Source organism: Lipotes vexillifer, unplaced genomic scaffold (genome assembly GCF_000442215.2).
Source record: "Lipotes vexillifer unplaced genomic scaffold, Lipotes_vexillifer_v1.1 scaffold450, whole genome shotgun sequence".
Lineage (NCBI taxonomy): Eukaryota > Metazoa > Chordata > Mammalia > Artiodactyla > Lipotidae > Lipotes > Lipotes vexillifer.
The window spans coordinates 195,763-221,919 of NW_006794180.1; the positions used below are offsets into that span (position 1 = coordinate 195,763).

A 26,157-nucleotide genomic window follows, 5' to 3' on the forward strand; every position below is an offset into this window, starting at 1 on the left:
AAAGAGGAAGAAATAGTGTATAAAAATCATGTTCTTACTAAAAGTGGGTCTTCAGTAAACGTCCAGTATGAAAAGTACACGCTTTTATCATTAATTCTGGAGTCACCTAAAATAAAGAAAGAAATGAAATAACAAGCATTAGAAATAAATGGAATGCACAGGCTACCTCTGGAAGATGTACAAGAGAATGAGAGCGATGGTTGCATTTGGGAAGTAGAATAAGGCAGTAGGGAGACAGGAACAGACTAGAAGAACTATATACCATTTATATATTCTGGAATTTTATTGTGTATGCCTATTACCCATTTTTTTAAAAGTTAAAATCACAGCTTAAAATTTTCCCATTATATTGCACTTACTTTAAAGCATTTTCAGGTAAGTACTATGGCATTATTATTATCAAGTATATTGATAGGAAATATTGATAGTTGTGGGTTGGCTGGTCACTATTAAGCTGAATGATTTTGCCTTCTCAAGGGTAGAAAATGAGGGAGGGATAAATTGGGAGATTGGGATTGACATATACACACTACTGTATATAAAATAGATAACTAATAAGGACAGCACAGAGAACTCTACTCAATACTCTGTAATGGCCTGTATGGGAAAAGAATCTAAAAAAGAACGGATATATGTATATGTATAACTAATCCACTTTGCTGTACACCTGAAACTAACACAACATTGTAAATCAACTATACTCCAATAAAAATTTTTAAATAAAAATAAATAAATAAAATTAGGGGATGAGCCCAAACTCCCAAAAAAAAAAAAAAAAAAAAAACAGAGTAGAAAATGAGATTCTCTGTTAAAAAAAATACAAGAATGCCTCACTTGCCAAGCAGGAATAGGAAAACTATATAAATTAAAAGTCTAAACTGGAATATGCTGAAAGAGATGCAGATATCACTTGCAGTTATTCACAATAACACATATTAATTTGGAAATGGCTCACTGAGGATTGCTGAAATCGTCTGTACCTTCTGTACATTCTTTAAAGAGTAAAGATAGTATTATATTAACAGTAGGTTAACATAATATAGGTATCTTTACTCCACCTCAATTGGACATCAAAGCTCTTAGGAAGGCAACAGCGGCAGCCCTAAGCCTCCACCTTCAGATGGCTTCACAGGTTTGGGACAGAGACACTCGGATTTCTTGAATTCACACAGGACAGCTTTGAGATTCCCAGAAGCAATTGGTTGGAATTTTAAGGAGAAACCAATTCCTGTGTTACGAAGATAGGGGCTAGAAGCAGGGAAATTTGGGATACTCGTATCAACACTGTTACTATCCCAGGATGGTGAGACCTGGGGAAGTTTTGTAATAAATGAAAAGATAATGAAATACCATTACAAATCATTAATGCTAACTTACAAAGAGTTACAGAATTTATGGCTCTTTAACGTTAGTAGTAATTGGTCCCATTACTTTTCTTTTTTTTTTGGCTGTGATGGGTCTTCGTTGCTGAGCATTTTCTCTAGTTGCGGAGAGCGGGGGCTACTCTTCGTTGCAGTGCGTGGGCTTCTCATTGCGGTGGCTTCTCTTGCTGCGGAGCACAGGCTCTAGGTGTGTGAACTCAGTAGCTGTGGCTCGCAGGCTCTAGAGCACAGGCTCAGTACTTGTGGTGCACGGGCTTAGTTGCTCCACAGCATGTGGGATCTTCCCGGACCAGGGATCAAACCCGTGTCCCCTGTATTGGCAGGCGGATTCTTAACCACTGTACCACCAGGGAAATCCCCCCATTAATTTTTAACTTTGTAAGATACTTACTTTATTATATATGAGAAAATGGATGTATTTAAATAATACCTATAGAAAAAAGGTTTTACTTCTATAATACTTGATGTACCTAGTATAGTATAAGTTAATCATTAACTTCAGATTATAATTTTTGGTTTCTGGCATATTATAACATAATTTTTCTTCTGGTGGGCAATTCCTCTTTTTGCTCAGTTAATCCTTGAAACAAGAAATTATATATTAATTGTCTTAACATATCTTACCATATTTTAAAGCACCATGCCTTTATTTCATTCATGAGCTTTATTAATATCCCATATAGTATCATTCTAGAATAATGCTAGCAAAATAGTATGGAGTTTGCTATAGATTGAATGTTTGTGTTCCCCGTAATTCATCTACTGACACCTAATCCCCAGTGTGATGGTATTTGGAGGTGGGACATTTTGGAGGTGATTAGGTCATGTGGGTGGAGCCCTCATGAATGAGATTAGTGCCTTTAAAAAAGAGACCCCAGATGGGCTTCCCTGGTGGCTCAGTGGTTAAGAATCTGCCTGCCAATTCAGGGGACACGGGTTCAAGCCCTGGTCTGGGAAGATCCCACATGCCGTGGAGCAATTAAGCTCATGTGCCACTACTACTGAGCCTGCGCTCTAGAACCTGTGCACCACAACTACTGAGCCCACGTGCCACAACTACTGAAGCCCATGTGCCTAGAGCCCATGTTCTGCAACAAGAGAAGCCACGGAAATGAGAAGCCCATGCACCGCAATGAAGAGCAGCCCCTGCCTGCCGCAACTAGAGAAAGCCCACATGCAGCAACTAAGACCCAACGCAGCCAAAAATAAAATAAATAAATAAACAAAGAGACCCCAGAGAGTTCCGTCTCCCCTTCTGCCATGTAGGAGTATAGCAAGAAGATGGCAGTTTATGAACCAGGAAGCAGGCTCTCAAGACATCAAATTGACCAGCACCTTGATCTTGGACTTCCCAGCCTCCAGAAATGTGAGAAATAAATTTCTCTTGTTTGTAACCACCCAGTCTATGATATTTTCATTATAGCATCCTGAACAGACTAAGAGTTTATTAATATGTGTTTAATGCATTAATTTTAATCCCTCCCAACTCTGAATTGTTTATTTTTCAGAGGCTATAAAAGCTAATAGTAATAACAACAATAGTAAAAAGAAACCATGTCTTTAATGCAGAAGTGAGCACAGTCTAACATGCAGTACCATGGCCTGACGTAAGTATTGGATTTTTCACGCTGAGTAGTTTTCTTATTTTTTGACCTTCTGCAAATTATTGACAGACCATTTAATGTTCAAGGAGCTTTTGTGCATGGAGGGAAACACTCACTGCTATTTGTATTTTAGAGCTCTGTTTAATAAACACATAGTTAATTCAGTACAACTTGGAAAAATCAATTTTTCTTAAACATGTAGATGTTTATTGCAAATTTCATTAGGTAAAGTCCCTGAAACAACTTAAACTAAATTAAAAACTTACAAAGATGTTCCTTAGAACTCTCAAATGCCATACACAGCAGACACACATACATAAATGCTATATCATTAGCTATTACTACTTACTTTATATTTAAACTTATCCTAAAGTAAACAATATGAATCTAGTTTCTATCTTCACTATTTGTATACTTCATTATTTTTATTGCTTCCAGATTACAGTAACACTTATTTTGATTCCTCCTCAGGAAACAATCTCAATCTCCAAAGACTACTTTTGCAAACCAGCACGGATATAGGATGTGGTTATCTTGTTTAGGGCACAAGATCTGTCTGCTTCTCCCAAATTATTAAAACCCCAGCCCCTGGGTTCATAAAGTTAAGTTTCCTTTTCATAGTTAAGTTTCGGTTGTTATATCAGTAAGACTTTTTAAGTCCACATCTTTCATTTAGATTTTAGAGTTTTGTTACTCAGTGCTCTCTCTGACAGCATCATTTTAAAAGTCGTATAAGGGAGTGATCTCTAGGACCTACTGAGTGAGAAAAGCAAGAAGCAGAAGGCTATATGTAGTCTGCTACTTCTGTGTAGGCAGTCAAGGGGGAGGGGAATACATGTATTTGCTCATGTTTTTTCAAAAAAAGCAATGGAGAGATAAACTAAAAGCTACTAAAATTGGTTACCTAGAGAAAGGGATGGAATAGAGTAGATAAAGAGGCAGGAAAGGGAGCAATACTTCTCTGAGAACTCATTTATTGTTTTGATTTTTGCTGTCATGTAATGTTACAAATAATTGAAAAAGCATAATTATATCAAAGAAAAAAAAGATGACCATCGACACACAAAAAAGTATTATTTTAATGAAAATACCGGGTAAGATATATATATCTTAAAAGCAAAAAGAATTGCATAATTTTCTTAAACAGCTTTCCATAGTTCTTTGGTTAGTGGTCTTGTGGTATTGTTATTTCAAAACCATCATATGGGTGTTGTAGGATGAAACTAATAAGCAATTAGTTAATGTCAGGCAGACCATGGGTGCCTCCTGATGCGATGCATTAGAAGGAACCCAGCATCTCCTCTGCATTATTCTTGTCATCAGAGAAAAAGAAGGAAAAAAGAACCTGAATATCGAGTTTGTAGATCTAACTGCAAACTTGCAGGAAATACAAGAAACAGAACAAATGAAAGGATTCTAGAGGAAATGAGAATGTGGGACATTTTACATGACAGATGATCTGTTTTCTTCAATAAATAAGTGGCGTGGGAAAAAAAAAAAAAGAAAGGAGAGGGCTTCCCTGGTGGCGCAGTGGTTGAGAGTCCGCCTGCCAATATAGGGGACACGGGTTCGTGCCCCGGTCTGGGAGGATCCCACATGCCGCGGAGCGGCTGAGCCCGTGAGCCATGGCCGCTGAGCCTGTGCGTCCGGAGCCTGTGCTCCGCAACGGGAGAGGCCACAACTGTGAGAGATCCGCGGACAGCAAAAAAAAAAAAAAAAAAAGAAGAAGAAAGGAGAAATATTGCAGATGACAAGAGACATTAGATACATAACAATCAAGTGTAATATGCAGACCCTGTATGGATTTCAGCTTAACAGAGCCATATGTGAAAAGGCATTTTCGAGGCAATTTGGAAAACACAAATATGGACTGAATATGGAATCTATGTATATCTGAATGTAATCATCACTAGATGATATTCAGGAATTATTGCTCATTTCATTACATTTCACAGACAATTGCACTGTGCTATGTTCTCTAAAAACACCATTTGTTAATAAAGATGCACACTGAAGTATTTATTGGTAAAGTAATACAATTCCTGGGATTTACTTTCTAATACTCCAGCAAAAAGGGGGAGGGGAGAATAATTAACAAGATTGGCAAAATGTCGATTATTGTTTAAGCTGAATGAAGGGGGATCATTATATATTCTCTCTACTTTTGAGTCATATTTAAATTCTTCTGTAATAAAAAGATGTTTTTAATGTTACAGATGCCTTTTCTTCTTGTAATTAGTAGACCCATCTGGAGATTTCATCTCCTAAGAAATGAGAATCAAGTCTGTGAATTTAGTTTCCTCCTTACAATGGTTGATTCTTTAATCTTGGAACACACAGTTAGTTAAACTGTCTTTCTGTCTACTGTCATGAGAGCAGTTTCTCTCTTTTTGTTTTTTTGTAACTGTTTGGCTTACAGTTTCTTGTATTCAATCTTCTCTGTTTGCACAAATAGAAACAAATACATATTTATAAATAGACACGTCCTTGCTGTGGAGGACTTCATAGCGTGAGGCCATAAAAATAACTGCGTGCTGAAACCATGCAAAGCAATCTTAATAATCCATGGGGAAAATTACAATTGTTCGTGATCTGTAAAATATTTTATCAAACCATTAAAAACTCTGACTGGCAGTTATAACTATAGGAAAGAAAATTGGGGGGGGTGGAGCAAAGCTAATGTTTATTTAGTATACTGTAATTTAAAGTATTAGAAACATTGAGGATTAAAGTGTTTTGTGTCTTTGTGGGAAAACAAAAAACCTTCGTTTTTCTCTGAGGGTGAAAGAGAAATGAATTATCTATCCAGCCTAGGTTGAGCCCTCTAAGCAATCCTAGGCACCTAGAGATTTACAGTTTGCAAAGTCATATCTAGTTTCTGTTTTTTTCTAACTTAAGAAGTGGGCAGCCTTTCTATGCCTTGCCTTTCTAAATCTGGATCAGCTTCCAATAGTTTGTGCTTTTAGTGTCATGAAATATCTCTATGAATTCCTTTTCAAATAAAACTTTAGATTTGAAGTAGCTACAGTGTCTCAGAATTCTGTGCAAACTTCTAAAGATTCTCTATAGGCTTCTAGCTAGACATTGGACACAATCTGATTGTGTTTTATAAGGTCATTTTCAAAATATTGACAAGATTTACCCCTCTAGATCAGTGGTTTTTAATAATTTTAGTATCTTATAGCAATGGTTTTCAAGCGTTTTTTCACGTGACATTATACTCAGTGCAGTACTGTTCTAGAGGATAAGGGGTGGCGAGGAGAGGACCAAGAATCCCATCCCCTGAGTCTTCTCTCCCCAGCTCCTAAGGTTGCCCCCAAACGCCTCCAAGAACACAGTTTGCAGATGTCTACACTCCATAGTGGATCAAAATTCTGTGGTTGATAAAGTCATTAAGACACCCACACATCATGATGCAGATCAACTATGATCAGACATATGGGTTCTTCCCAGTGTATTGGTGCCTCTGAATCATCCCAGGCTTGGCAGAAATATCCCATCCCTCTATTTCTGTCTCTCTGTCGTAGATCACTGATTAGGATCTGGTGTTACTCTCCACCCATCCTTCTAAATGATGCTTCACATTGTTCCTGGCTCTCAGCACCCACCATGACCATGGCTTTGATTCTACTTTTCAGTGCCTGACGTCACCAGCAACTAGCCCTGCCTGTGCTCACTGAGACACCAGCCTGGGATCTAGAGGTATGACACATGGTCCCACACACGTCTAATTCGTGTTGCCCTTTCTCTCCCCACATGCCTTTTGCTATTTTAGCTTCTCTCAGGTGCACAGTCTTTGTTCTGAAAGTCTCCATATTCTGAATTACTTCCTTCCCCTCTTTGCAGGATCAAAACCAGCTGTTGGAGCTGGTTGTTCCTTTCATTAAATTGGTCTGGTTTTTAAGTTAGGTCTCATTAATGTTTCGGCCGTATCTTTGTGAGCGTAATTCCCAGGCAGATGGCAGAGAGAATGGAGGGGGCGTGGAATACAGAGGAAGTAGATTAGAACGGAAAGAAAATATCCTCCTTTAAAGCTTTCCATAATGCTATTTTTGTCATTATAAAGATACAAGACAGGAGGAGAAGGAGAAAGGGGGAGATTTAGTAGAGAGATTTTGTCAGAAAGAGAAAGAATAACTTCCGGTCCAAATGCTTCTTGGAAATTTGGGGAGGTTTCTATGAGTGTGGCTTTGTGCATATGTGTGTAGGGGAGTGGGGTGGGATGTTTGTATATGTGTATGTGATGTTCTTTCACGTTTCTGAGTGGCCCCAGTTTCAAAAACAGTGTGACCTCACACCTCTCATGAAATCTAAAATCTTTCTGAGAGCTTCCATTCAAACTTAAGATGTATAGTGTAGAGTGTTTGGTTAATAATACTTACCAGCTGATCATCCAGTCCAAAAAGTTGTTCCACGTAAGTTTCCAACAGTCTCCGAATTTTGGGTTTCATTGATGGATCAATGCACATATTCCTTTAATAAAATCATAAAATGCAGTCAAAAATTAATTTCATTTCATAGTAATTAGTACCATAATTAAATCAGTGATTTTAATGGGTAGAGGGGAAGGGAAGGGAAGGAAAAACACTTCCCCTTGGGAGAGGCATGTCAGAATCACCTGGAGGGCTTTTTCAAGCCACTCCCCCTCAGGATTCTGCTGTGCTCCCCAAGAAGCATCCTCATCCTGTACTCATTCTCAACTTGAAATAAACTGCCCTATGAGCACACGTTGTTGATGAGAGTGTGCTATGTTTCTAACTTAAGAACCAGTGGAGAAATTGTTCCTATTGAAGTTTGGGGGACTTAAAAGCCTATGGAGGGGAACTTCCCTGGTGGCACAGTGGTTAAGAATCTGCCTGCCAATGCGGGGGTCACGGGTTAGATCCCTGGTCTAGGAAGATCCCACATGCCGCGGAGCAGCTAAGCCCATGTGCCACAACTACTGAGCCTGGGCTGTAGAGCCCGCGAGCCACAACTACTGAAACCTGCACGCCTACAGCCTGTGCTCAGCAACAAGAGAAGCCACCGCAGTGAGAAACCCGCGCACCGCAAGGAAGAATACCCCCCGCTCTCCGCAACTAGAGAAAGCCCACGTGCAGCAACGAAGACCCAACACAGCCAAAAATAAATAAATAAATAAATTTATTTAAAAAAAAATAACAGACTGAAAACTACTTGGGGTAACTAAATGTCCTAGCTCAATAAACAATCATGATGATTTTATATATATATATATATATATATATATATATATATATATATATATATATATATATATATATATATATGCCTATGGAGGGATTCTTTGACAACCTTAGGATTGGAAACATTGATCAGCAAGACCTTTTTTGATAGTATACAATGAGTGTTTTACCTTCAAAATAAAATATCTCCCTACCATAAATCAAAACAATACTTACCAGAGAAGACTTTCAAGACCATTTTCCATTACAGCAGTGATCATTTTCTCTAAATGCCTCAGGGGATCCGAGCCTGGGAAAATGAAATGGAATCAGTGTTTCTGGATTTGCATGTTCTTACTAAGCAAGAGACTTTCTGTCAGACAAAGTCAAATAATGTGACAGTTTTTAAACTAAATGTGCTTTATAGATACTCCTCTGTATTTATTCAGTGTTACCAAATAACCAGAGCAACATGCAGTTTACCTTTACTCTTAAAAAAAATTCCGCTGTAAATGGCGAATTGTTGCACAGTGTTTTGCATTGTGTGAGGAGTACTTTACAGTCCAATTGAAGAGATAGTTGTGATTACCTTAGATCAATGGTTTCTACCATTTTTAAATATGAGGAACTCCTTTTTTATTGAAGTATAGTTGATTTACAATGTTGTGTTAGTTTCTGGTGTATAGAAAAGTGATTCAGATATAGATATAGATATAGATAGATATAGATATATTCTTTTTCATTATGGTTTATTATAGGATATTGAATATAATTCCCTGTGCTATACATTAGGACCTTGTTGTTTATCTTTTTTATATATAGTAGTTTGTATCCGCTAATCCCAAACTCCTAATTTATCTTTTCCCCCTCCTCCTTTTCCCTTTGGTAACCATAAGTTTGTTTTCTGTGTCTGTGAGTCTGTTTCTGTTTTGTAAATAAGTTCATTTGTATCATATTTTAGATTCCACATATAAGTGATATCATATGGTATCTGTCTTTCTCTTTCTGGCTTACTTCACTTAGTAAGATAATCTCTAGGTCCATCATGTTGCTGCAAATGGCATTATTTCATTCTTTTCTTATGGCTGAGTTATTTTCCATTTTATATATATATATATAATGGAAATTGAATCAGTGATTTTAATGGGTGGAGGGAAAGGACGCTCCATATATATATATATATATATATATATATATATATATACATATATATATATATATATATATATATGTTCCACACACAGCAACGAAGACCCAGTGCAGCCAAAAATAAGTAAATAAAATAAAATAAATTTAAAAAATGTATTGGTGAGTCATATATTGAATACCTCTCCATTTGAGACAGAGAAAAAGATTTACAGCACACATCCCACAGAAACCACCTGGAGTGCTTAGACATTTCTCTTTGCCTCTTTGGTTCACTGATTGGTCTCCTGGTACAGGTGTGGGGATGTGTATGTGTGTATAGCGGGTGAGGCACTCTCTTTGGCCCTTCCTCCACATAGGGCCTCCTCTTGCTGGCTTTTTTCCTACTCCTCTCTCTCACGAACAAAATAATTCCACCTCTGAGTCATGCAGAGTTCTTCCCACCTACCTCCATGCCAAGTGTCAACAGATCCAGGCCTGGGGGTCCTGGGTTTTAGACTCTCAGCAGTTCTCATAGTGTTCCTCCACATAAGAGGATAATTCTCCTGACTGAACCTGCACAACACATTTTCCCATTTGCAGTAGCTCCATGTCCCCCTCCCTTAGTGTGCAGCCTGCGGGCTGGGAACCTAGCCCCTAGGGCTATGGCCAAAGGGTAAGACCTCGATGTCTCTCCCTTCCCACCTGTGCCTCCAATGTAGCCCCACCCCAGCTGCTTACAGTGAGCACTCAGCCATCTGCAGGCTAATTTCCTTCTCCCCCAGACCTAAAGAATATAGTGATACGGGAGATCAGTGTTCTCACCAAAGTTGTCAAGCTGGATTTGAATAGTCTTCTATTACCTAAGGGCTGAAGTTGTCTATTCCCTGGAGGCTAGACTTCAGACAGCTCCCTAAATAGCCCTGATGAAAAGCCCACCTGCTTTCTAGCCCTTCTGTGCCTCGATCACTAGAGTACTGAGTTTCTCTACTCCCTACTCCACATTCTCCCCTTCATCCTAGTCTGGTACCTAGAGGACATCTGCAGCAGAATAACCTGGGGAGTGAATTGGTCTCAGAGGATGAGGTCTAGGAACCTGCATTTTGATTGGCTCCCCAGTTGATTCCCATCACACTGAAGCCTTACTGGAATTCAGCTTTAAAGTAAATTATTGAGAAAATTGGGATCTGATAAATGAATATGAGGAGTTGTTTATTTCTTTATATTTCCAAGCTCCACAGATCAGAAAACTACTTTTCCTGAAAAGTTATCCCGCAGAAATCAAATCAAGTTGAAAGGATAAGTCTATGGAATGCTAATAAAGTCATATGGAACTAGCATAGTTCAAATGTTCACTTTTTTTTTTTTTTTTTTTTCTGTACGCGGGCCTCTCGCTGTTGTGGCCTCTCCCGTTGTGGAGCACAGGCTCCAGAAGCGCAGGGTCAGCGGCCATGGCTCATGGGTCCTTTTTTTTTTTTTTTTTTTGCTGTACGCGGGCCTCTCGCTGTTGTGGCCTCTCCCATTGCAGAGCCAGGCTCCGGACGCACAGGCTCAGCGGCCATGGCTCATGGGCCCAGCCGCTCTGCGGCATGTGGGATCCTCCCAGACCGGGGCACGAACCCGCGTTGCCTGCATCGGCAGGCGGACTCCCAACCACTGCGCCACCAGGGAAGCCCAAATGTTCACTTTTTGCATAAGAAATCTCACTGTTCATAGTTTCCCACTGGGCAAAATAAAATATCCTGGGGTTTCACATCTTAATGTGTGAACAGTGCATAGCTCCATGCAAATATGAAAGCATAGTTAGTGAATCAATAGATTTTTTTTTCTGCTATAAAACCATTAGCTTGGTCTTTATAAGGAGAGACAAAATATGCAAACATGCCTGCAAAATGAATGTTTGACTCTCAAAAAACAATGAGTAGGGCTTTATTATTGCTAGCCTTCTTAGTAAAAACTTACATGGTCAAGGACAAAAAAAAGACCATGACTTACTTGGCTTTCTCAGTCTTGTAAATTCACAAAACAGTTGTACAATCCTCCACTTTCTTTGGCTCTGCCTCCCTAATCTCAGTTCAGAATATTTCTCAAATATTCTGAAAAATGTCTGGGTACTGAGGACAAAGAAGGGTTTATCCAAGATGGTTGTTTCTACTCCTTTTCAGTACTACCCATCTTACAAGAAGCAAGATAATGCAGTGAATGGAGTCCTCTGGGTTTAACTCCTGGATCTGTAATTTTCTGGTATGTAACCTCTGACAAGCTACTTGTGCTTGTCAAGTACTTCTCTTGTGCTTCTGTTTCCTTAACCATACATGGCATAATAAAGGTATATATGTCATAGAGCTATCATGATAATTAAATGAATTAATATATGTAAAGTACTTTGAATTTTTTCCAGCACAAAATAAGTACTCAGTAGATAATAATGATAGCAAGCCATCATCATTTTTAAAACCATTCCACTGCTAATTATCACTTCCATTACAGGAAAAGACTTGGACAAAGAGAAAAGAAATTTTAAAATATTTCCTTGTACCATTCAAAGGCCAGTGTAATGACAGAGAAAGAGAGACTTTATACCAAGTCTATTGGAAGAGATTAAGACCAATGCATTTGGTCTTGGTTAGGAGAGAGAAATGGTTAGGAGAGAGAAGTTGATAGAACAATAGTTTAAATATAAATAGCAAGGTAGGAACTGTATATTAGAACTATGGGTAGTTATAAGACACTTGAGAGAGCAAGTCTTGTTTATCTTTTTAGATAGTCAGATAAACATAGGAAAAATGCTAAGGGCCTAAATAGCAATATAGAAGATAATTGCTTCATGAGGGCAGAGGAAAAAGCGATTACCAAATGCTTGTGGGGTCCTCAACAGTTGGAGAAACTTTCAACCGGTAAGGAGAGGGCAAGGGTCTTCCTCTTGGCAAGAACAAAGCCTCAGGGGCACAGACCAGTTTGGCTGGAATGGAGGATAAATGTAAAAGAGAAGCAGGCAGAGTCACTCTGTGATGTCAGAATTCCATACTGGGACCCAGGACTGGATCCTCCTCTAGACACAATAGATCATTCATGATCAAACCCCTGCAAGATCAGTCACATGGCCAAGGTCACAGATGGCCGTACAACAGAGAGTCGCAGCTCATTGTGTTTCCAAGATCCCTCTAGGGTTGACCTTGACTTTTAGAGGGTATATTCCTGCTTCTGGATTTCACAGATGAGGCAAAGAAGGGCCAAGTGATTCACAGAGCCAGCATGTTTATTTTTTTGTTTTTTTTTTTTAATTAATGTTATTTATTTATTTATTTTTGCGGTACGCGGACCTCTCACCGTCGTGGCCTCTCCCGTTGCGGAGCACAGGCTCTGGACACGCAGCAGAGCCAGCATGTTTTTAAACTACAAACCTAGGAGTCCCCCGTGGCCCATACCATGCGCTCAAACAAAATTGTGTGCATGTGTATCTTCCTCCAGAACTTGAGAGGTTTTTTTTCACGTTATCTCTTCCAAAATATTTTATTCATATGCCAACCTCCAAACACATTCTTCTTTCAAGTAGACGGTAATCAACATATAGTTTGCACCTTGTTTTTTTCCAGATGAGATTGCTTTTAAAATTGCAATGTCAGCACCATATAGTTACAGAAACCCCTTTACTTAGGAAGAGGCTTAAGTTTCTAAACATTGTCCAAAGTCCCTTCAACCTCCCTACCCTCCAACCCCCAAAACAAGTCCAAAGTGCCATCTCAGAAATGCTCACCATCCCCATCTGTAGTAGAGACGGTGTTGGCATGCTGTAGTTCTAGGAGTGTCTTAATGTTTTTCTATGGAAGTTAGTAAGTTAAAAATTTGTAAATAAAGGGGGTTCTGTGTCTTGTCAACATTTAAATAGAGGGTGCCAAATTTTTATTTTAGAAACTCTATAACTAAAAACATATTGAAGATTATTGAAAGGGATCAACTGGATTTAGCCATTAAGGAGGGACCCCAGGGACAGGAAGATGCCCCCAAGGCCAGAACTTGAGGGGTTTTAAGGCAGACTGGACAGGAGAGGAGACGAGGTCTCTATGAGGTGAGAGCAAGACAGTAAAAGCAGGATCCTAATACTTGTGGGATTGCGCCTGGTCCAACAGGGAGGTGGTCACCAGCCATGTAATCCCTAGATGAGTAGGTGAATTGTTACTGAAGAAATAATAAGCCTTTGGGTTGTCATATGCCTTTGGGTTGTTTAAGTGTACCATGGGTTTGCCTCTGGAACTGCATCTATGAACTTGCTGGCTGGGCTAAGGGAACACAGCAAACATAACTGCCCTCAGGGGAAGCCACAACCTTCTAGTCCCAGGGTCCAGCAAAATGAGTTAGTGTGACCAGTTCCTTCTCATCTACATAAGCTTGTGGTCTCTTGCTCATATATTTAGTAATTCCTGATTCTTGCATCTCTGGCAAGTATTTGCAGCTATTAGTCTCTAAAAAACTTCAGATAGTAGAGTCTATGTGATTTAGAAATAAATACGTTTTTTTAAAATACAGATTGGAAACTTAATCATGAAAGAAACACAAAGCATAAAAACTGCATAAGAATTTTTAAAAACATGTATTTATTTATTAATTTCTAAAAATAGAAAACTTTGCATAAATATCATGGTTTGTAACTTAAACATGCCCTCTGCTGGGCAGATCTAGTTTTGCGAACTCCTTTAATATTTCCTAGTTGTTAATATTTCCTAGTTCTGCTAAAAAAGAAAAAAAAACTTTGGAAATCTATCAGTATGCAATTAGTCACACACGGCCCTACGTGAAAGCAGAGTGAGAAGATTTTATGAAAGTGCCATCGTAAGCAGGAAAAGAGGCTGACCCATCTAGGAAAGAGGGTGTCCAGGAGACCTCAGCTGGCACAGCAGCCAGAGGAAAAGGGCTCTCATAGACCAGACACAGGCCTGCAAACTGGCCAGCCAGTTGGTTTCCTAGGCTGAGAAACCAGCACTTGCCAGCAATGAGTGTTTTTATGCTTCCTATGCTTTCTTTGTATGTTTTTTTTTCTACTTCTCCATCAATAAAATTCACTTGATAATAGTATGGGAAAGCAAAAAAGGAGGCACTTTTCCCTACACATAAACCTGTTTTCATTATTTTGTTTAAATATATGAACTTTTTCTGATTATAAAAATAGTATATGTTCTATGTAATTTGGAAAGTTGAAAAAAAATACAAAGAAAATAAAAAGCAACCATCATCCTGACAACCAGAAATAGCCTCTAATAAAAATTTTAATTTCAGTCTTTCCTCAATACATATATTTTTACAAAATTAAAATTAGGATCATACAACAGTTTTTTTTAAATAAATTCATTTATTTTATATTTGGCTGCGTTGGGTCTTTGCTGCTGCGTGCAGGCTTTCTCTAGTTGTGGTGAGCGGGGGCTTGCAGTGCATGGGCTTCTCATTGCAGTGGCTTCTCTTTGTTGCGGAGCATGGGCTCTAGGCACGCCAGCTTCAGTAGTTGCGGCATGCGGGCTCAGTAGTTGTGGCTCGTGGGCTCTAGAGCGCAGGCTCAGTAGTTGTGGCGCACGGGCTTAGTTGCTCCGCGGCATGTAGGATCTTCCTGGACGAGGGCTCAAACTCATGTCCCCTGCTGTGGCAGGAGGATTCTTAACCACTGTGCCACCAGGGAAGTACCTATATATACCTTTTTTTATTCCTGGCTAGTTATTACATTGCGAACATTTTTCCATGCCACCAAAAATTCTTCAAAACATCATGTAGTTAGGTTGGTTGATAACCTATTCCATAAAATTATACCATAAATTTTAAAATTTATAAATGGCTGGACATTTAGGTGTTTTTAACTTTTTGCCATTATTAAAAATCATATGATATACATATTATCACTACTAATGATGAAATGTACATATCTTCACCTCTATTTCCTTAGAAATAGAATATAGAATCAAAATGTGTATTTTGAAGATCTTCATACATTTCTCAAAATTGCTTTTCTAAAAAGATATTATCAGTTTATACTTTCATTGATAGCCAGTGGGAGTGTCCCATTCACCTTGCCAACACTGAGAATTAAAACATTTTTATATTTGTTGATTTGATGAAAATAATTCATTTTCATCTACATTTCGTTTTTTTCAGTACAGTTAAATTAGTTTTCTTACATTTACTAGCTGCTATAGACTGAAACGTGTCCCTGCAAAATTCATATATTGAGGGGCTTCCCTGGTGGCACAGTGGTTAAGAATCCACCTGCCAATGCAGGGGACACCGGTTCAAGCCCTGGTCCGGGAAGATCCCACATGCCACAGAGCAACTGAGCCCGTGCGCCACTACTACTGAGCCTGCGCTCTAGAGCCCGCGAGCCACAACTACTCAGTCCATGAGCCACAACTACTGAAGCCCGCATGCCTAGAGCCCATGCTCCACAACAAGAGAATCCACAGCAATGAGAAGCCCACGCCCTGCAACAAAGAGTAGCCCCCGTTCGCTGCAACTAGAGAAAGCCCGCATGCAGCAACGAAGACCAAATGCAGCCAAAAATAACTAAATAAATTTATTTTTTAAAAATTCATATTTTGAAATTCTATTCCCCAATGTGTTGGTATTTGGAGATGGGGCCTTTGGGAGATAATTAGGTTTAGATGAGGTCATGAGGGTAGGATCCTCACGATGGGATTAGCACCCTCATATAAAGAGACACCAGACAGCTTGCTCTCTTTCTTTCTCTGCCAAGTGAGGACACAGTGAGAAGGCAGCCATCTGCAAGCTAGGAAGGGAGCCATCAACAGAACTCAGCCATGCTGGCACCCTGATCTTAGACTTGCAGCCTCCAGAACTGAGAAAATAAATTTTTGTTATTTAAGCCACCCAGTCTATGGTATTTTATTAGCAGTCCAAGCCAACCAAGATACTAGCCATCTATGATTTTCTATACATTCGATATGTCATTTTTGGGGACAGGCTTTATTTAGATAAGGATGCAAGATATAACAGTAACCAAAGAGAGAATCTCAAAGGGATGGTAAAATTCAGAAAGATAGCAGGGCCACTTGTTGAATCTCTACTCATGTCTCCCGAAGTCTCCCCTGGAGTCTTTCTCAGCTAAGGGTTTAAAGGGTTTTGTGGTTTGAGACAAGCCATGGCAGCAGTTAGTCCATGACCTACTCTCTGTCTTAGTCCATTTGGGCTCCTATCACAGAACACCATAGACCGGGGGACTAATAAACAACAGAAACTTATTTCTCACAGTTCTAGAGACTGGGAAGTCCAAGATCAAAGTGCAGGAAGATTCTGTGTCTGGTGAGCACCACTTCCTGGTTCATAGATGGCCATCTTCTGACAGTGCCCTCACATGATGAAAGGAGCAATGGAGCTCTCTGGAGTCTTCATTATAAATATTCTAACCCCCGTCCCTGATGGCTCCACCCTCATGACCTAATCACCTCCCAAAGGCCCCACCTCCTAATACCATCACATTGGAGACTGGGTTTTAACATATGAATTTTGGGGAGACATAAACGTTCAGTCTATAGCATGTTCATATCACTTAGTTCATTTTTCACAATATGAAACTAATTGCTGTGATTCCTGAAGATTTGAAAATAGGCATTATTTCGGTGCATGTGAGAACAACTGTCCCATGTGTGACACCGATTGCAGGTGATCAACCTGACTAGACAGCCGCTCCACCCTCCCTGTGCCACTCAGACTCTTCCTGAAATTCCAGAAGCTTGGTGCCTGTGAAAACAACAACCTTCTCAAAGACACAATGATCATAGCTGGGTCAAAGGTAATTTTCTCTGGCTTATTAAATATGTTAATGCATTCTAGACCTGCACTAATATGGCAGCTACTAATTTCATGTGGCTATTGAGCACTTCAAATGTGGCTAGTCCAAATTGAGATGTGCTGCAAGTGTAAAATACACACTCAATTTTGAAGACTTAATATGATTTTATACTGAATCCATGTTGAAATGATTATAGCCTGGATAGATTGGTTTGTAGAAAATCTATTGTTAAAACTAACTTCGCCTATTTCTTTTCACTTCTTTAATGTGTCTGTAGGACACCCAAAGGGATAATGCACAGAGCACTCAGGAGAAAGTTTGAGCTAGAGACAGCTTCAGAGTCATAGCCGCAAATGGTTGAAGCTGTTTTCTTCTAGCACATGGTAGATGCCCGGCAAATGCTTGCTGATGAAATGGTCAAATGTACCCTTCTTAGCTGACCACTCTTGCCATCCCCTCCAAGAAAAAAAGGCTGGCTGGTGTCCAGAGACTAATCTGTTGTTAAAAGAAAAAAAAAACCCTAACTTGAATTGAACATAAAATCCAGCAGATTTTAAGCTGGTGTGCAAACCTCTAGAAGCCCACAGAGGCTTTCCAAGGGATATGTGAGACTCCATTTCCAGATCCTCACCTTTCCCATGTATTCTTTCCAGAACCTGATTTGCCTCAGGACACATTTTGTGATTTTCTTTTCCCGTTCTTCCCATTCACAATTGCTTTCTCCCACTCTAGAAACTAAAGGCCTGTCTCTCATCCATCTGGAATCTCACTACACAGAAAACTGAGGCAGAGAGATTTAGAAACTTGCTCAAAGTCACACAATTAGTAATTGGCAAAGCCAAGAATCAAACCTAGGCAATCTCGTAATAATAGATAATCCCCTTGTATTGCTTCACACACTTTAGGGTTCAAGTAATAAACCTCAACTAAACATGGAGTTTATTGGCTCCTACACTAGAAATTCTAAAGGTAGATCATGCTTTGGATGAATTTAACCCAGGGACTAACTGATGTCACTAGAGGCCTGATTTCTTTCCATTTCCCGACTCTACCTTCCTCAGAATCCGCTCACCCTAAAACCATCTTTCCTTGTGGACACAGGAGAATTGGCAATGGCTCCCAGGGCTACATGCTTCCCCACAAACATCCAGAGATGCTATATCTCTGTCCCAGCATTCCAACCAAGCAACCTGATCTAAACTGGTTTAGGTCACATCTTGCCCTCTCCCACGATCCTCACCACCACCCGTCATAGTCACAAACATTGTGGCCAGGGAACTTGAATGCGCTGGTTGTCATAAGCCAATCAGGGTCCAACCCCAGAGATAGGGATAGTCAGTTTCCCTGAAGCATATGGGCTATATGGGGAAGAGGTAGTTTATGGAATAAGAGTGTAAGAAATTTAGGAAGAGGAAAGTAGATGTTGTGTAGGCAACTTGTTAATGTCCAGTATACATCTGCTCCTGGGGAACATAGAAAAGAAAGAAGAAGGGATATTTATAGAAGAATTGAGACCCACTTACTGGGTGATAGTGTTGTAATCCACATCTTATTCGTTCAGATAATACTTTGAGATCCAGCTTGATCCCAGATTCCCCTTGAATGAACAAGCCAGGTATATAGCTGATTGTATTTCCTTAAATGGCCATAGCAATATATCCCATCCCATGAGCTCTTTTTGCAATGTGACTTTGATACACTTCCCATCAAGAAGTGGGGTATATGTTCCCTCCTCCTGAATCTAGGTGAAAATAATGTTATGTTGACTTCCAAGCCTAGGTCACAAATGGTGATATAACTTCTACCTAGTTCTCTCTGGGGACACCTACTCTTAAAACTCAGCCACCATACTGTGAGGAAGTCCAAGCAGCCCATGGAGAGGCCCATATGGAGGAACCAAGCCTCCTGGTTCACAGACCTAACTGAACTCCCAGCCAACATCTGACACCAACTTGCCAGGCATGGGAGTGAACCATCTTAAAAGTGGATCTTTAACCCTCTGTTGATCCACCCTGGATGGTACCACATGGAGCAGAGACAAGCTCTCCCTAAAAAACCTTGCAAGAATTTCAGATTTTTGAGCAAACTAAATGAGTCATGTTGTTTTAGGCCATGAAGTTTTGCAGTTGTGTTACACAGAAATGAATAATTGATACAGCAAGCTAACACAAAATGACTGCACAGCCAAATCAAGCCTGTCATTTCATCCATCCCTAGCTACATACATTATGAGCAGCCATGACTATCATTTATTTTAACTTTTTATTATGGAAAACTTTAAACGTATATAAAGTAAATAATAGTATAATGAACTCCTATGTGCCCATCACCCAGTTTCAACAATTATCACCATTCTCTGATCTTTGTATTATCTATATATTCACCCATTTTTCCACTTGTTCTCAATTATAATTTTTTTAGGTAAAGTTTACATGAATTCAACACAAATTCTAGCTGTATAATTCTGACAATGGATACACCTATACCTCAGTGATTTTCCAACTCCCCAGAAAGTCCCCTGTGTAGCGTTCCACTTAAGCCTTCTGTATCAGTCAGCGTCCAGCCAGGAGACAGAAATCACACCAGTAAGTTGAGTAAAGAACATTTATTCTATTCTAATAACTAAATTCTAATAATTTAATTCAAAGTTATTCATATTAACAGACAATGGTTTTAAATTAATAATAACTAACATGTTAAAGAAAACAGGAAATGATAGACAAAATGGATGAAAAGATACAGAATATTAATTGGAATGTATAAAAAAATCAAATGGACATTCTAGAACTGAAAAATATACCATCTGAAATTAAGAACTCATTTGATTCATTTGATGTATTTAACAGTAGACGAGACTCAGCATAAAACAGAATCTGTAAACGTGAAGACAATTAATGAAAAATATCCAAACTTAAGCACAGAAGAGAGAATGGGGAAAAAACAGAATAGAGCCAAAGAGGAATAGGCATGTAGGACTAAGTTAAAAAAAAAAAAAAAGCTAACATATTTATGATCGGAGTCCCAGAGGGAGAAGAGAGAATTAGATAGAAGCAGAATTTGAAAATGGCCAAGAATTTTCTAAAACAGATGAAAATATCAATCAACAGATTCAGTAAGCCCAGTGAATCAAGCAGGATTGGAAAAAAAAAAAATCAGCCTCTATTCAAAAGTTGGCAGGGAAATGATATCCTAAGTAGACAGCCAGGTTTTATTCAGGACAGGTAGGTGGTGTTCAGAAGAGGTTAATATACATAGAAATCTGTGATGAAAGATGATGTATTTCAAAACTTGCAGAAGATGGATTTTAGAAGAGTGCTAGGCATGGAAAATTGGGTCAGGTGAATAGATGTACAGGGACATGAGACACAATGGGATTCAGCCTGATAGTCTCTTAGGGGAAGCAGGTAACCAGGTTAAGGTGGGTGTTTGAGGCTCTCTTGCACCTGCTAGTAACGTGGTAGCAGAGGTGAGTGAAGGACTCCTCGGAAGAATATCGTCTTAGGCAATGGGGAGCACTTTTAAGGGCCTCTTTTCTCTAGGGGCAAAACAGTATGGTAGGCTCGTGAGGAAGAGGTGCTCTCATCCAGAGGAGGAACCAGGGATGCCTCTTGCAGCCATGTAGTGTTATGGCAAGTGGAGAGCAAGGCAAGGAGAGGTTAGTACTTCCCTGATGTTCCCTGACCCTCAACTTGAGTCCAGTTGTGCTACCTGCTCCATGGCCAACTTGGACTGAGTCATCACTCAGAATGGCTTTATCCTGAATCTTTTTTTTTTTTTTTTTTTTGCAGTACGCGGGCCTCTCACTGTTGTGGCCTCTCCCGTTGCGGAGCACAGGCTCCGGACGTGCAGGCTCAGCGGCCATGGCTCACGGGCCCAGCCGCCCCGCGGCATGTGGGATCTTCCCGGACCGGGGCACGAACCCGAGTCCCCTGCATTGGCAGGTGGACTCTCAACCACTGCGCCACCAGGGAAGCCCTATCCTGAATCTTAAATAGCCCTCTGTATCTGCAGGTTCTTCATTCATGGATTCAACCAAATGTGGATCCAAAATGTTTGGGAAAAAATTCCATTGTTTCAAAAAGCAAAAGAGTTCACTATGTGCAGGCAACTATTTACATAGCATTTACATTGGATTAGGTACTATAAGTGATCTAGAGATGATTTATTTAGAGGTGATTTATACAGCAGGATGTATGTATGCAAATACTATGCCATTTTATATAAGGTCCTTGAGCATGCACAGATTTTAGTATCCATGGTGGGTCCTGGAACCAACCCTGAGGATACTGAGGGACAACAGTATTAGGTCCTTTGAGGAGGCTCTTTCTCCCCAGGATAGTTTCACCCCTCCAGGCCTACTTGTATTGATATGATAGTACAAAAATGGTTTCAAAGAGGGAAAATTGATGATCCACAGATTTTTCAGGTTCTCCCCTTGGAAACTAAGTCCATTTCCTTTTTATAAGTTTGGAGTTTTGCACTATGAAGTCATGTGTTATTTTTATTTATTTATGGCTGTGTTGGGTCTTCATTTCTGTGCGAGGGCTTTCTCTAGTTGTGGCAAGCGGGGGCCACTCTTCATCGCGGTGCACGGGCCTCTCACTATTGCGGCCTCTCTTACTGCGGAGCACAGGCTCCAGACGCGCAGGCTCAGTAGTTGTGGCTCACGGGCCTAGCTTCTCCGCGGCATGTGGGATCGTCCCAGACCAGGGCTCGAACCCTTGTTCCCTGCATTTGCAGGCAGATTCTCAACCACTGCGCCACCAGAGAAGTCCTGAAGTCATGTGTTAATATATCTGACCAAGAAAAAGTTCTAATAAAACAAAAAGATGAAGATACTAGAGAGAACTATACAAACATTCCACTTTCTGACCCCCATCTCCTATTTTCCAGCTCCTTCACTCAATTACTCCCTCTACCCCTCTTCATTCCCCTCTTATTCTCATTTCCCACCCAGTCCTTAGAGTCCTTGGCCATCACTTCAGGCACTCTCAAAAGCTTAGCTCCCTCACCATTGCCCTTCCATTATATATGTCTGGCAAACTCCTATCCTGGATGAAGTCAACTTTTATTTGTGTACCTGCATCTGATTTACTGAGTGCTGCTTGAGAAAATCATATAACTGGGAAGATGAGTACCATGCTCTCTACACATTTTCAAATATAATTGTACAGAGGTAAAACATGAATGAAACTCATCATAAAAAAATTAAAACAATACAGACATATATGGAGTAAAAGATGAGAGTTCTCTCCTAAAACCATTCCCCAAAACATTGCTGTTAAGCCTGCCATATGTTCTATGCATGTATTATTGTCTTAAATATAGATATATATATGTATGTACATATATATACATATAAACACACATATATACACATATACATACATATATGAAATCAGATAGGTAGCTAGATTGTAGTAGACACTTTGTTAAGCAATTTGCATTTTTTTCTTTTCTTTTTAAAATTTAATATGTCACGGAGAGCCCTTCTTCTCAAAAGGTACAGGTATATTTTATTCTACATAATATCCCATTCCCTTACTTACACTTAGGTAATAACCATTTTCACTATGAACAATGTTATAATGAATATACTTGTACATCCTTCTGGTTACATGTGCAAATATGTCTCTAAAGTGGATCCTCAGAAGTGGAAATGCTTGGTCAAAGGGTATTCATATTTAACATTTTAATACATATTTCTAAATTACCATCCAAAAAGGAGGAGCTATACCGAATTGCCCTCCCACCTGCGTAGGAGAGTTACTACCCCAAGCTGGGCTCTCAACACTGCCTGGCTCTCCTTCTCTTTCCTTCCCTAGACTTCTAACTCTACCTCCTTCTCCGCGTAACTTAACTACTCAAAACCTCTTCTGCACCCTCCATCCCCACCCAAACATACTCATTCTTGGCAAATATTTCACCTAATATTAGCAGAGAAAATGGAAGTCACCAGAAGAGAACTTTCTTGACTTCCTAGCCCCAAACCTACAAAACCTATCCACCTCTTGTCCTCCTTCCCTCCTGTTACAAGGCAGGTGGGTGAGGACAGTCCTTCCTCCCGTGTTTAAGTCCTGGTTGTGCAGTCCTTCCCTTCACAAAGGGCTAACTACCTTCCATCTAAAGGTCTCAGCTTCCACTCCTCAGCCAACTTAAATCTATGTTCTGCCTTCATCGCTCTACTGAAAACCCAAACTCACCTTGGGTCAAATCCATTACACCTTTTCAGGTCCTTATCTTAGGTGACACTATTGCCCACTCTCTTCATAAAACCACACTCTCCTGCTTTTCCTTCTCTGTCTCCACAGCACTTCATTCTCACTCCTCTAGTCTTCAGGCTCCTCTTGTCCAAAACTTAAAAGTTGGAGTTTGGGGTTTCTGTCCCGAGGCCCTTTGTTCCTTCTCTCTGGGAGATGTCACCCATTCCCCCCTTTCAGCCACTGTCACCCCTCTGTCTTCAACTCTCTGATCTGTATGTTCAGCCCAGACCGCCTACCTGCCCAAATGTGACTTCATCCTTTCCTTTTCGCTCCTCTGAACCTCCACTCCCTCTCTCCACCAAACCCTAGTCCCTCCTCTGGGAAATCTCTTCCAGTTCCATTCTCTTCTAACTCCGGCGCCACTTGGCTCCAGTACCTCGCAGACCTGAGGAATGTAGTTCTCCTTGAAGTAGTTCCTCAGCCTGGGGCTGGCAAGGCGCAGCGAGGCCATGACCAGAGGCCCTGCTGAAACTCTGCGCTTCCAGCCTGCTCTTCACGCCCCGCGCGGCAGGAGCCACGCCTGGCTAGGGGCTAGCGCGTCTCGCCGTTGCCCCGGCAACCACGCTGCGTGGAGGGGAGGGGCTAGGCGCTGCGTTGCCCCGGGCGCCCACCCTGGTGCCGAGGACTGCCGGAAGCGATGTGAACCTCTGGCCGGCCCGGGGGCGGCCCCTGGTGTGTGCTCTTGGGGCGTTCAGTCCTTGCAGCTCTTCACCAAGACTCGCACTCCTTCACCCGCGCCCCGCCCAGACTCTAGGAAGCCGCCGGGACGCGTTCGGGCCGACAGGGCGGTTTCCGAGAGGCGGAGCTCAGTCGCCCATTTCCTTTCTCCGTCGGCTAGAACCCGGACGGCGACAGCACCCTCTGGCTTCGGACTATCCTGCGCCAGGCCCAGCGCTGCGCGTGGCCCCAGCGGCAGCATGGGCGGCGCCCGGGATGTGGGCTGGCTGGCGGCGGGCCTGGTCCTAGCGGCCGGCGCCTGCTACTGCTTCTACAGGCTGACGCGGGGCCGACGGCGAGGCGTCCCCGGGCTACGGCTGCGCCCCTCGCGGTCTGCAGGTGAGGCCACGGGGTGCATGGCAGGTGGGCGGGGACTGGGACTGTGGCTTTCCCAGAGTGGGGGTTGAAGACGCCACAGGTGCTTGTGGCTTTCCAGTGCTGGGAGTAACTAAGGAGCCCAGCCAGGGAGGGAGGCTGATGAGAAGGGCAAAGTCGGGAAGCCCAGGTGCAAAAGACGGGTCTTCCACTTGATTGGGTGAGTGTAGGGTTCAGAGCTGGTTCCCTGCCTCCATTTGTTTGTTCAAAATTCCGGGATGAAAAATTGCCCAGACTTTCTTGTCTGAGTCTGGCGTCACAGCGGAGGACTCTTTCTCAAAAGCGTGTTGATTGCCTCTCAACGTTAAAGCTTGCTCCCGGCCTTTGTGTTACCAGGGGGATTCTGGGGCGATTAGATGAAATTCTGCGTGCAGTTAGCCTGGAAGAAGGGACGCCAGAGGGGCAGTTCTGAGGGGAGGTACTTTGAAGTCTCCGTGGTCTATATATATATATATATATATATATATATATATATATATATATATATATATATATATATATATATATATATATATATATATATATATATATATATGCAAAGTATGCGAGAGATCCTGGAGATACAGATATAGCTATGTATATCAAATTAGAACAGTTGTCTGCATGGAGGACACCCTCCTGGCGGACAAGTGCATGGTTAGGTTTCGGTCCAAAAACTGATTGCTGCATTCAGGGTTCTAACAACTTGTTGAATGTTCTGGGGGGTATTTCAGGTCATGGAAGCTGTTACAGAAATAATTAAAAATAAATCTCCTGCCAACCAAGAAATTCCTCTCTACAAATGTAGGAAAGAACTAAATAGCTTTATTAGAGAATAGCATTAAACCAGATTGCTACGCCCATCACGGCAATCTGCTAATGGGATTGCAAAGACAGAATTCTCACCCCTTTATGTTTCCAGCCAGATATAACCTATAACCTATTTCATATTAAGTACATGCCCTCAAGATAAACAGTAATTTGTCCTTAAGAGGACTTGACAGAACCATTTGCTACACATAGTTCATTCTAAATTCACAGGTAGTTGGGGTGGTATTTGTCTTAGCTAATAGCCGTTTATGTAGAAGAAAAATAAGACTTCTCAGTATCTATGATAACCGCGTAGTTACAACACAGAGCCAAGAACCGAGCTCTGACTCACACAGAGACAAGGAGATGGGGACTCCATCTTCCTTGATGTTTACACTTCAGATGACACCAAAGCCGCTAAGAAAGATTTTCTTGGGTTTTAAACCGGCAAGAGGCTTACTTAGCTTTTAAAAAGATGTATATTTATATCAAAGGGACAGACAAAGGACTTACAATTACTAGTTTGCTCAAGGAAATGTTCTCAGAAAAGGGAGTGGGTGAAAGGTTTCTTTCCCTTTTGGCACAAGGGGAAAAAAATTCATTTTAAAAAAGATTTGGACTTACCCTTACTTCCAAAGCCTAATTTGTTGTCTTTGTGTCAGAGATACTTCTGTATAAGTAGTCAGGTGACCCGAACTCAGACACCACCTCACTTGTACTTACTCAACTTGATGAACACTGACAAAGTCTTACTACCCCCGCAAAATCACCAGTACCTTGGCCAGGCAGCTTACAAAATACGTTGCTCACAGCCCCTTCCTGAAGCTACACTTTTTTCTTTGAAGAAGACTCGAGAAATACCCATTTTGTCAGCATCACCCTTATGTTTTGGAGGGTGATCTTTTTTTTTTTTTTTTTTTTTTTTTTGGT

At 40.8% G+C, this 26,157-nt stretch overlaps 2 protein-coding genes across 2 annotated transcripts in view; one reads left to right on the forward strand and one right to left on the reverse strand.

Moving 5' to 3' along the window:
* FBXL13 (F-box and leucine rich repeat protein 13) overlaps positions 1-23,797 on the reverse strand; it is a 196,590-nt gene extending 172,793 nt beyond the window's left edge. The window contains 5 exon segments of the mRNA XM_007467061.1: positions 39-106; positions 7,369-7,459; positions 8,407-8,479; positions 9,764-9,870; positions 23,583-23,797. Of these exon segments, the coding sequence (XP_007467123.1) occupies positions 39-106; positions 7,369-7,459; positions 8,407-8,479; positions 9,764-9,870; positions 23,583-23,797 (554 nt within the window).
* Positions 23,798-24,263: 466 nt separating this feature from the next.
* The window catches only part of ARMC10 (armadillo repeat containing 10), a 30,229-nt gene continuing 28,335 nt past the window's right edge, over positions 24,264-26,157 (forward strand). Inside the window, exon 1 of the mRNA XM_007467048.1 lies at positions 24,264-24,402. Coding sequence (XP_007467110.1) covers positions 24,264-24,402 — 139 coding nt within the window. The remainder of the gene's footprint in view (positions 24,403-26,157) is intronic.